Below are 12,019 nucleotides of genomic sequence, written 5' to 3'. Positions count from 1 at the left end.
ATTAAAGAAAGAAAAAAGTGGCATAACCTTGTAGATGAATTAAATAACTGAAAGCAAGAAGACAGCAGGGCTCTCCTTCAATTGCCACCACTTGAGACAGATCTTTGGGACCAATTAGTTATTTCTCACGGGTGTTTATATCATTTGCCTTATCCTTATGAATTTTTCTTGTCTAATTTCCCTATCATCTCTCACAAAATTTTCTTTTTATGGTCCTTTTGGATGGAAATGAAGTTTATGAGTTTCCTAATTTTTGTTTATTAAAAAGACAAAATAATGCATTAGGACTAGTTGTCACTGAATTCTGAAGTGTCTGCCAAGTTAATCCTTGTCCCGTAGTCAAAATATAAAGACTAGGTGGATGGCCATAACCACTTTTTTTTTTTTTTTTTTGCCCCTAATTTTACTTGATAAATTCTATCAACTTTCAACAAATCAATCCCCAAATTAAAAGCCAAATGAGTGATGAGACAAGAACATTAGTTAAGTGCAAAATCTCATAAATGTTGTGACTCTCCAACTACTAAAAGCCATTAAAAGCACAACTTCTTTATTCATGCAGCTCATTTCAAATATTTCCGCACAAGTATCACTTAGAAAGATAAATTCCAATTTAAGTAACTAACACTATTCGATTAAAATGATGCAAAAACATCATCTTTCAACACGAGAAATTTCAGATTATACAACACTAATATGTTTTTTGAATTAAAACCCGAATCCCATTTTTTCAATAAAAACAAAAAAAATTAAATTCCATTTTATGAATGAAAAAAAAATTTCACTAACTATGAGCTAATATTCGACTTTCTAATTCAGCACAACTATCCATTGTCTTGTAAATGTTTGTAAATAGCCTGACCATGAATTAGTGAAGATTTAAGAACCATTACAGTTTTAAGGCACTCCTCAAAAACCTCGTTTGGAAGATAAGTTTTTTGCCAAGTTTGTCTGCTGTAAGTTTATTAAAAACTTTAGTTACAGTAATTTCTAAAAACTTTTCGAAGTTTTTAAACTATACACTTCAAAATATTAAAAAAAACACTTCAAAAATTTTTTAAAAAACTTTTATAGTAAGTTATAGTAGTTTTAGACAAACTTTCAAAAAACTCACCTACCAAACGTGGGGCTTGTTTGGCAAATGAGTTTTTTGGGTATTTGTCTAAAATTTTACTGTAACTTACTGTAGAAATTTTTAAAAAAATTTTTGAAGTATGTTTTTTTTTAATATTTTGAAATTTATAGTTTAAAAACTTTGAAAATTTTTTTGACGTTACTATAACTAAAATTTTTAAAAAACTTGTAGTAGACAAATTTTTAAAAAACTTATAGTAGTTTTAGACAAACTTTCAAAAAACTCACCTACCAAACGTGGGGCTTGTTTGGCAAATGAGTTTTTTGGATATTTGTCTAAAATTTTACTGTAACTTACTGTAGAAATTTTTAAAAAAATTTTTGAAGTATTTTTTTTTTAATATTTTGAAATTTATAGTTTAAAAACTTTGAAAATTTTTTTGACGTTATTATAACTAAAATTTTTAAAAAACTTGTAGTAGACAAACTCGGTATAAAACTTATTTGTCAAACAAGGCCGTAGACATTTAAGAAAATCTAAAAGCAGAAATTTCATGGGACCTTACCTTAAATCAGAACAAATGCCACCTTCTAGTCTGCTACCCAGTACGTCCAGAGCCAAGTAGTGACTGTGCCACTGGTTACGCTCTTTTTGTCTTCTTCCTGGACGAGTGTGTGTGTAGGTGTCCTGTCCTGGCAAAAAGCAGCTGGTTTTTGAGTTTTTGGCTAGTTTACATTTTCAGTTTTCTCACAAAGATTAAAGTAGATTCATCTTGCTAAAATGTGACGCAGTCTGAGATGGGAGGAACTGAAATCCCTTCTTCAGTCTAAAGAAGAAAGTTAGTATTAGTCATCAGCCTCCACGAAACTTCAGAGCCCATGAACTAGACCAAGTTTGAAGGTAAAAATTCTGAGCTTCCATCCCCTGTTTTAACACGTTTAACTCCCACTTTTTTTTTTTTTTCTTTGGTTTGTTTTTATTTTTTTGGTTGATAGATGGGGTGAAGATGCTTTTCTGCTTTGATTTTGTACCTGCTATATCTCTTTCTCTTTGTGAAGATGGAATGGTTTTTTCATGTTCTTCTGAAAGTTCCTGTACCCTTTTCTTTTTCCATTTCATTTCAAGTCGGTTTGCAGATTTTTTTTTTTGCCCCCCCGGGGGGTTTGGGGGCGAGGAGGTGGAGAGGCTGTACTTTATCATTTTTGAGTATCATCACCATGTAGTCATGAATTTTTGATGATTCTTTTTGTGGGTTGGCCTGTTTTCTTGAATTTTCCATTCTTGCATTTTATGTTATATGACGTAGCTGTTACTCAGGTAGAAGATGAAAGCCTTAGCAAAAAAATTGTGGATGATGAATGGAGCAAATGTAATAGAAGAGAAAAAACATGAGGTTATAATTATGAAAAGGATCTAAAAGATGGAAAAAAGAGAAGGGACCAGAGCAATGTACGGCCTGGAGGGATGAGGATTTTGCATATCATTTTTGAAAATGCAGATGATAGTTTCCATGTATAGTTCACATCCTGATAATGGAAGTCATCTAGTAAAGGCAGACAAAAACTTTCAGAGTTGCGATTCTCTTGTACCATTCTTATTGATTAATCAATAGGACCAAAACAAGATACCATGGATTTGGATGCTAAATCACCTGGTTAAATGATCTTTGATTAATCCATCTCAACTAGTTTTCTTTCAGGTGCTAATTATAGCATGGTTTGTACAGACACGTGCACAAGGACATATATTTGTGCTAAAAACGGGTAAAATTTAATAGCTATTGTAAGGTGTATACTTCAACTGGAAGGTATTGCCCAATAATACCTCCTTTGATATGCACTTGTTTGTTATCAATTTCTTACAAAATGCATAAATTTACACGGTCTGAACTGAGATATACTTGGCCATTCATGTTTGTTAATAGACAGAAGGTTTGTGGGACTTGCCTACTCTAATTTCAGTCTTATTAGATGTTCCAGCTATATGGTTCTACATATATCTGACTACGAAGAAGTGGGATTATAAGTTAGATAATCTACAGCCTAGTAACTTGTTTGTGTTTCTGAGAATATGTCTACCCACCTGGAGACAAAAGTTTTGTTTCAAAATTTCAGGAGTACATAGTGTTTTGTCTTGCCAACATCTTTTATAATGAAAGTGTACTATCAGGCACTAAAAAGTTTTTCAAAGTGTGTTACTGAAAACTTGTACATACTCTTCCAATGGATTATGTGATCGTTTAGCTAATTTAATTGATTCATTCATGATAGCAGGATATGATGGAGCTTAGGTGCATGAATGATGATATCCTAATGCAAGTACTATCCAAATTATCAACTAAGGATGTGCATATGCTGAAGTGTGTTGCTAAGGAGTGGCACAATCTTATCTTGGACCGCTCTTTCATATGCCTTCAATTAAAGAAGACAGAAGCAGTGTCAGGTTTTTTCTTTCAGGCAAGGTTCCAGTGGTGTGATGAGGACATTAACAATATCAGCTACATTCCTCTTGAAACCAGGAAAACTCAAGTTCACAGCACTGTCCTTAACTTCCTCCCTGAGGAGGTTGGAATTCTGGCTTCATGCAATGGATTGTTATGCTGTCGGAGTAGCTACCCTCGTTACCCACCGCTAATTTATGTTTGCAATCCATTAAACAAGCAGTGGATGAGTGTCAATTCGGTTCATTATTCCACGAGTGCAAGTGCAGCCTTGGTTTTTGATCCTTTCAAGTTACATAAAGATGACGCTTCACCAAATTTCAAAATTGTTACTGTCTCTGAAACTGAATCAGAAGATGAACAATCTAAGTTTGCATTCCAAATATATTCATCAGAAACTGGAAAGTGGAGGCAATCAAGGGAGATGTGTCACTGCAATCAGAAATTGTTCAAAATGAACGGCATCTTTGCAGATGGTTCGTTGTATTGGCTTATGGATGGCGATAAAATCCTCATGTTCAACCCTGAAACTGAGCTATCTTGGTTGCTTAACGTACCTCTTCCCATCACAGAATTCCGTAGCATTCCTGAGATATGTATTGGGGAATCGAAAGGAAAGCTGCACTGTGTGTTGTTGTCTGAATACGGACTTCAGTTATGGGCACTTGAGGATTTCTTTACATCTCAGTGGAATCTGACATGCTCAGTTTCTCTGGATAAGTTGGAAGAAGAGAACTCTCAGTTCCTTTACCAGATAGCTGAGAAACTGGCAACTCGTGACACCTTTTGCTGGATAAAAGTTTTTGCTTTCAAAGATGGGATATTGTTCTTAAGTGTGTCAAGTCATTTCTATTCATATGACTTTGCTACCAGGAAGATGAAAAAGCTCTGCGCCATTTCTGATTTGGGACCAAACTCCAGAGAGTTTCCAATGGTTGTTCCATACACAATGAGCCTGGTTCCTCTTGGTCCTGTGTAGGATAGACAAGTCCCCCTCTCATCCTTCTTGCCATCAAGTTGTAGAACTAGTAGTATGGTTGAGGTGTTAGCAGATGGGTTCGTTCTGAACAATTCTTGCATTGCATGCATGTGATTCTGGGAGGAGAAAGGACCTCTATACTATATCCACTTCACTTTGTTATTTGTTAGCTTCATTGGCTTTAGCATGCTGAGCTGAACAACTCCTAAAACTTTTTGAACTTGTTTATATCTGTTTGTGCAAGGAGGTTAAGTTTTATTTGCCCCATTGATTTGGCATTGTGGAGTGGAGTCTTTAGAGTTTAAATCTTTTGTCTCTGCAGTGGGGATATAAATTTATGGGGCAAATTATACTTTACCCCCTGTGATTTAGTATTTTTTTACATAACCCCCTATGGTTTCAAATGTTATACATAATCTCCTCATGGTCTGGATTAAAGTGTCAAAATGACGGAAATGATCATTCGTAATACAGTCACCTAAAATGTCAAAAATACTCTTATGTAAAATTGAAAATTATTTATTAACCAAGTAAGGTTATGTGTATATTTTGAAAATCATAAGGGGATTATATGGTAAAATATTAAATGATAAGGAAATTATATGATAAAACATAAAATCACGCAGGATTAGTGTGTTATATATTTATATGAGTAATTTCGGTATTTTCAAAATTTCCGTTGCAAATGACCATTTCCGTCACTTTAACACTTTAATCCAAACAATGAGGGGATTATGTATAGCTTTTGAAACAATAAGAGGAGTTATGTAGAAAAATACTGAACTACAGGAAGGTAAAGTGTAATTTGCCCTGAATTTATTCAAGCATTAGAAAGTGTCAAATTCAATTGCAATCATGTCCAAAGAACCTTAGTCTGAATTCTTGTTTTGTCCAGAGTGTGAAGGATGAATTAATGAGCAGGTAATACTTCCAAAACTTGCACCAAAAAGCTACTCAAGTTTTATGATTCTCCTTTTGCAATGAATTATGTTGCATATCCTTTGTACTTCAAACTAAATTTTGTTGACAGACGTGCATGAACATTTTTCAGGCCACCTCTCATGACTAATTAAATTGAAAATTATCTATTTGCCAATTCATTAAAAGATTTTGAAACAATTAGGATTATATTTCTTAGTGGAATTCACATATTAATAAGATACTTTTGCCTAGTATTGCATTATTCAATATCTCTCTACCTAAGTTATACAAACTTAAGTTCGCTTAACTTCACAAGCTTGAGGTTAAGAAAAATGTTAATTAGAATGACAACAATTTTGGAGCCTAAGCAGGAGGAGTTGTACACTTAGCACAGAAAGTTGTACATGTTTTTTGAAGGGAAAATATTTCAAGGAAAATTAACATGCATAATTTTCTACGTTCGCTCCAGTCAACTAGACTTCTGCAACTTAGCTCCATAGCTATTATCAGATCAAAAATATTGTCTTCAAACCATAGATACTGCTCAATTACCATAAATGGCTCAGTTGGCAGCAAGGATGATGAGGATGCCTACGTTTCCATGCTACGAAAGTGCATTGATGCCTCAAATTTGAGAAATGCAAAGGCAATCCATGCAAAAATCTTCAAAGGGGATATTTGTGGTTCCTCATGGCTCTTTCTGGGCAACCATCTGATCAATGCGTATGCAAAATGTGGTGAAACTTGTGATGCTCTTCAACTGTTTGATGAAATGCCCCAGAAGAATGTGGTTTCTTGGACAGCCCTCATTGCAGGCTTTGAGCAAAAGGGTTTGTCTGCGGAGTCTTTTTCTCTGTTTAAGCAAATGGGTGCGAGTGGAATGAGGGCGAATGAGTTTACCTTGGTCAGTGCTCTCCATGCCTGCAGTGCTGCGGATTTTCTGGGTGTAGTACATGTTTATCAAGTTTATGGTTTGATAATCAGGCTTGGATTCGAGTCTAATGTTCACTTACTGAATGCTTTTTTGGTGGCATTGATGAGGCATCGCAGATTGAGTGAAGCTTTCGAGGTGTTTGAGGAGAGTCATCATAGGGACATTGTCAGTTGGAATACTATAATAGGTGGTTACTTGCGGCTTTCTTGCAGGGAAATTCCAGGCTTTTGGGTTAGAATGATTTCAGAAGGCATAGTTCCGGATGGATTTACCTTTGCCAGTGTACTAACAGGGTTGGCTGAGCTTTTGGATTTTGAAATGGGAGTTCAAGTACATGGGAAGCTTGTGAAGTCTGGTCATGGAAGTGAGATGTGTGTTGGGAATGCCTTGGTTGATATGTACCTAAAAAATCGGAAATTGGTTGAGGGCTTTAAAGCATTTGAGGAGATTCCTTTACTTGATGTGTCCTCTTGGACTCAGATGGCTATAGGTTGTTTAAACTGTGGGGAGCCTAATGTGGCACTTAAGGTCATCGGAGAAATGAGGAGGAAGGGTGTCAAGCCAAATAAGTTTACTCTTGCAACAGCATTCAATGTGTGCGCCAATTTAACGTCTTTGGAGGAGGGTGAAAAAATTCATGGCCTGAGGATTAAACTTGGGCATGACGTGGATGTATGTGTAGAAAATGCTTTACTTGATATGTATGCAAAATGTGGATGCATGAGTAGTGCACTTAAGGTTTTCCAATCAATGGATGAATGGTCAGTTGTCTCATGGACAACTATGGTTATGGGGTTTGCACAGAATGGCTGTGCTAAAGAAGCTCTTGAAATTTTTGACGAGATGAGGCTGAAAAGAGTGGAGCCTAACTGCATTACTTTTATATGTGCACTTTATGCATGTAGCCAAGGAGGATTTGTTAACGAGGGATGGAGTTATTTCTCTTCAATGAGCTCTCAGTATGGTATTGACCCTGGAGAAGATCACTATGCCTGTATGGTAAGCCTTCTTGGCCGATCAGGGTGTATTAAAGAAGCTGAAGAGTTGATCCATGGCATGCCGTTCAAACCAAGTCTGCTGATTTGGCAAACATTGCTTGGTGCTTGTCGGCTTCATGGGGATAATGAAACTGCAAAACGTGCAGCAGAACATGCATTGCATCTTGATAAAACTGATCCTTCAGCTTATGTACTGTTATCTAATACATTTGCCAGTTCAAATAACTGGGACAGTGTTGGAATATTGAGAGAAGTAATGGAAAATCAGGATGTGAAGAAAATGCCTGGGTCCAGTTGGATTGAACTAGACAGAAATGAGTCAGTAACTAAAAGTCATAGGGTATCAATATGAGAAGAAATTGGGAGAAAAGAACATATAGCAGCAGAATGAGATTTCTGTCCATCATCAGCATCAGAATGAAAGTTCTACTCTTCATCTATTTGAAGAATTAAGAGATCAGAGGTTTATTAGGACACTTTCTATATGGTATTACCATATCGAAGGATAAGTGGCAGCAATAGCCTTTTTTCCCAGGTCTCTTTCTCTCTCCCACACAAACAGACACACACACACATGCAAATTTTAACAACTGATATCATGGCTCACTGGCTAATGCATGTGTGTTGCATTGCACTTTGTTCTTTAGCATTGCAATTTTGAAAAGCCAAATGTAGTTCCGCTATGTTTGCAAGTAACAGTCAAGGTTGGTAATTCAGGAGAAAGGAAAGGTACACCATCTACATGTTTGTAAGTGGGGTGGAGGAATAAGTATCAACTATGGTGCATCCATGTCACTAGAAAGTATGAGTTGATTGGAATTGAATGGAGATGACTTGCTGCCTTGAGCTCCTGGAAATCCATATGGAAAGTAGTGATTAATAAGTATGCCATGCCAGGTGCTAAATTTGACATTCTATAATGGTTTGTGGAAACTTGAGGAACTGTTGGGTCACCATTAGGCATCATCTGGTGTAGTCTTGAAGAGTTGTTGTTGTCCAGCATAGTCTCTTGGGTTATTGTCATGCATGAAAATTCTGCCTTTCAATAAGTAGCAATATTTAGGTATTTGGGTCTAGTACTTCAACTCTACTTCTAAATTTGATTACAAGTTGTGTCAATTGGGTGCAAGAGCTTCAGATATCAAACAAACCCTATGTGAGGAATACAACTCCTGAGTTTCTCCATCATTTTGAAGGGCAGTTGGCTTTTAGCCATCTGTTGCAGCTAGGTCATTACCTAAGAATTGCTTCTTGATATTGCTCCAACTGCTAATTTCTTGCCATAGTCACAGGATAAATGAGACCAGATGGACTTTGAGTAAAAATGGTAAAGTGCCAGTACGTGGTGCTTTTGAGAACTTAAGATATATGGCTGGTTTTTTTTTTTTTTTTTCCTATGGCTCACTCTGGTGTCATAGAATTATAGAATTCTCAGATGCTCCTTTATACTCCAGTTGGTTTTCCATGGGCCATGGCAAATGCTTTTCCAAAGAATCTGAGGTTTACCTTCTATTCTTTTGGCATTTGCACTTCTCCTGTGGTTTATGGAAGCATGGGTCAACTTTATTTGGTTGTTAGAGAGCTGAATCATGACGTACCTTGGTGAGTCTTTCTTAAAAGGATACTTTTCTTCACTGTTGGAGAATTTTGCTGCTGCTGCAGCGTATAACTACAGTCAAAGCAATGCGATACAACAAACCTTTTAGGGAGAAACCATAAATATGTGAATCTTGTAGGATCTAAAGCTAATAATTTAATGAGGATTCTAAGGCCCTTGCGGCTTAGGACCAGTGATTAGCTAGAGAATTGGACTCTCCCTTCTGTATAGTTTCTCTTATGTTCTATTCTCTCTTCTCTTGTTTGTGTTCATTGTAGGATTCCCTTTCTGCCAAATTTATTGGATGTTAGTCATTTTTCAATACTGTTTTATTGTTTTATCTACCATAACATGAGGATGTGATTACAGAGGGTTAAAAAGAAAAAGGGAAGAAAAAACTATTGCAGATGTTCCAATCTAGGATTTGTGGTTTATTTTCAGGGTCTTTCTGCCAATATTTTCGTTGTGGTAATCAAGGATTATATTGGTTCTTAGAAAGTTAGTATTTGTATCTTGGATTAGCACAATTATGAAAAAAGCAAGTCTTTAGCTCCTGAATTCGTCATTATGTGGGCAAAGAATCATATGTGGCCTACATATTCTTTATTGCTGATAACAAACAATAACAAGAATGTTATTTCACATGCATTACGAATCCTAGCTGATAGAAAATCTTGTCTTCTTACTAGTACAAGAATACATATATTCTCCTTCTGTCCACCCAATGAGCTCAACATGCAAGCAGAACCACAGATTCAAATTAAGATCAAAGCTTTAATTGTAATTCTCATGAACAGTTACGGCAGACACTTCATTTCAGACAAGACATCTCTAATAAGATGTTCAGAAATATAATGGTATGTTGCTTGTGTTAGATGCACTCCATCCCAATTTATAAACTTTTCTGGGTTATGGCAAGCTTTTACTCCTGGTGACCCACAAACCTTTGTACTATTGAAGTTATACTTCTCGCCAGTTCCACAACATGCTTTGAGCAGTGATCTTTGGTCAAAACCAAGATACCTAGCATTTTGAAGAACATATTCAAAGGCCTTGTAGTAGTCAAAATAACGGATATCAGCATTTGGAAATTCAAGTCTTAGGGATGCTAGAGCTTTCTGAAGATATCTGTTAAAGAGCAAAGCAAACTTGTTGGATTCTGTCAAACAACCATAATCATCATAAGCTTTAGGGTCAGCACTAGAAAATGAAGCCAGAGCTTTAGGCAAGCATCCAGCTGGGAAGTTTCCTGGAACTACTACATGAACAGCCCCAAATTGAATAACTTCTCTTACAGCATTGCATATGGCTTTAACAACAGGTGGCACATACACCCTGCTCTCCTTTAGGGACTTGCCTTGAGAGAAAATACAGTTGAAATCATTCCCACCTATCTCTCCCATCATGATCAGAGCTCTTTTTAACCTTTTCTTGATTTGAGATCGACTATTTGACACTGAACTAAGATGTTTCTTGAACCATTTCACCTGCTGGCTAAGGGGAATGTTTGTTGAGGGTACAGAAATATTTCTTTTAGCAAAAAAAGAATTAACAAGAGCTGTGCTTCCACCTACTGCAAAGTTGACTCCATGACTAAATGAAGCATTTGTTTCCAGGTATGGATGGAGCAGTGGGAGATGAAGAGCTTTCGCAATGAAATCAATCACAAGACGGCCATTGGAGAATCGACCTGTGGGCTTATGGAAGTATGTCATACCATAAGGCAAACTGGAAATGTTGAAAACAGAAGTTACACCAACCTGACGAATCCGGTTACCTGTATCTGCAAGTGAATCACCAAACTGGTAAATGTAATCAAAGCGACATGCGGTTTCTTCGGCAGCAAAAGCCATACAAAACAGGGATAAAGCTACGAGAAATGAGAAATTTGTTGATGAGGACATGGTTGGTAGCATGTTTCTGCAGGAATTTTTTCGCTTAGTCCATCAGTGATGATGGATGTATGTAGATGTATGAAGCACAAAGCACGCAAGGAATTTATAATTGGGAGACTTGACATTAACCACACGTTCCATAAAATATCTTTGTTCCGTATCCACTTGAATTCAATCAAACTTCTGAATGCAATGCTGAGATGATTCAAATGTCGTACAGCTGAGTCCAGACAACCGTAGAATGCGGGAAAATCTAGCAACAGTCCATCCTTTCTCTTCAGTAGTAACTAGGATTATTATTTATCAACATTTGTTCCATTGCTCTCTAATTATTACGTTCCTGGCCATCTGAGCAATCAAAAACCTCCTAAAACAAGTGAATCCCCTCTTCATTTTAGACACTTTTGCGGTCCAAATCATGTTGGGAAGTATTGGAATTGCCGAACCACAGAATGAATATTTGCCAAGGAGATTAATCTGAAATGGCAACGAGATCTGTTGATGCCCATGTTAAATGTAAATATGGTCTACCCCGGAAACTTGGCAGATTTACGAGTCAATTTAAACAGAGAGATGGAGAAAGTCAGAATGAGCATACGCATGATGGCAAGCATTGGGACCATCAGCCGTCGTGATCCCACCAACTTGGAGCCCGACATCAAGCTAAGATGCTACAGATTAAGTTGAGATTTGCTGTCTGTAACATTTTCCACAAGATTACAGATCATGTAGGGAACACTAACAAGAACATGAGACAGTTATTCCAAGCATTTAATTCTAAGGCAAGTGCTAATTAGCAAAAGTACTAGGAAAGTAAGTAATGTTTCAAGTCATCATTTCGTGTAGTATCATTCTAAGCTGTATGTACGTTGTTATACATTGTTATGTCCTCGTTCCAGTAGCTTATCTTTAGAGTACACAAACTAGTAAATCAACAAAGCAGTTTTCTAACCCAATTTAGCACTTAAACTTAATAGATTCAAATATTAATATATTCATACGTGTTTGATAACCAAAAATTAAACATATAATTAATTAAATGGCACTGAATTTTCTAGACAAAACTTGCTCCCAAAAATAAGTAATAAGCTATTCACTTTATCATTAAATATGATATACACTCAAATGTATTTGATTTAATACTTAACAATTCAATAATTTAATGGATTCAGATTTCAAA

At 36.4% G+C, this 12,019-nt stretch overlaps 3 protein-coding genes across 4 annotated transcripts; 2 read left to right on the top strand and 1 right to left on the bottom strand.

Annotated features, from left to right (window-relative positions):
• Positions 1–1,675: 1,675 nt before the first annotated feature.
• LOC113742098 (F-box protein At5g49610-like) lies at positions 1,676–4,759 on the top strand. 2 transcript variants are annotated; one of them, XM_072047423.1, is made up of 2 exons: positions 1,676–1,975; positions 3,346–4,759. In XM_072047423.1, the coding sequence occupies exon 2, from the start codon at positions 3,352–3,354 to the stop codon at positions 4,492–4,494; it is 1,143 nt and encodes a 380-aa protein (XP_071903524.1). In that variant the 5' UTR covers positions 1,676–1,975; positions 3,346–3,351; the 3' UTR covers positions 4,495–4,759. The 2 variants fall into 2 exon arrangements, with proteins under 2 accessions (XP_071903524.1, XP_027125604.1); XM_027269803.2 differs by having other exon boundaries at positions 1,677–1,975; positions 3,349–4,759.
• An 821-nt stretch (positions 4,760–5,580) lies between these two features.
• On the top strand, positions 5,581–11,052 carry LOC113741458 (pentatricopeptide repeat-containing protein At3g09040, mitochondrial). Its single transcript, XM_027268992.2, has 2 exons — positions 5,581–7,882; positions 10,561–11,052. The coding sequence occupies exon 1, from the start codon at positions 5,858–5,860 to the stop codon at positions 7,697–7,699; it is 1,842 nt and encodes a 613-aa protein (XP_027124793.1). The 5' UTR covers positions 5,581–5,857; the 3' UTR covers positions 7,700–7,882; positions 10,561–11,052.
• Positions 9,490–10,860, bottom strand: LOC113741459 (GDSL esterase/lipase At5g03980-like). The gene is made up of 2 exons (XM_027268993.2): positions 10,722–10,860; positions 9,490–10,634 (listed from the first exon to the last, which is right to left on the bottom strand). Exons 1-2 carry the CDS (start codon positions 10,858–10,860, stop codon positions 9,742–9,744), a joined length of 1,032 nt encoding a protein of 343 aa, XP_027124794.1. The 3' UTR covers positions 9,490–9,741.
• Positions 11,053–12,019: the final 967 nt, after the last annotated feature.

This window comes from Coffea arabica, chromosome 4e, assembly GCF_036785885.1.
Source record: "Coffea arabica cultivar ET-39 chromosome 4e, Coffea Arabica ET-39 HiFi, whole genome shotgun sequence".
NCBI lineage: Eukaryota > Viridiplantae > Streptophyta > Magnoliopsida > Gentianales > Rubiaceae > Coffea > Coffea arabica.
This window is presented reverse-complemented; position numbering and strand designations above follow the sequence as displayed.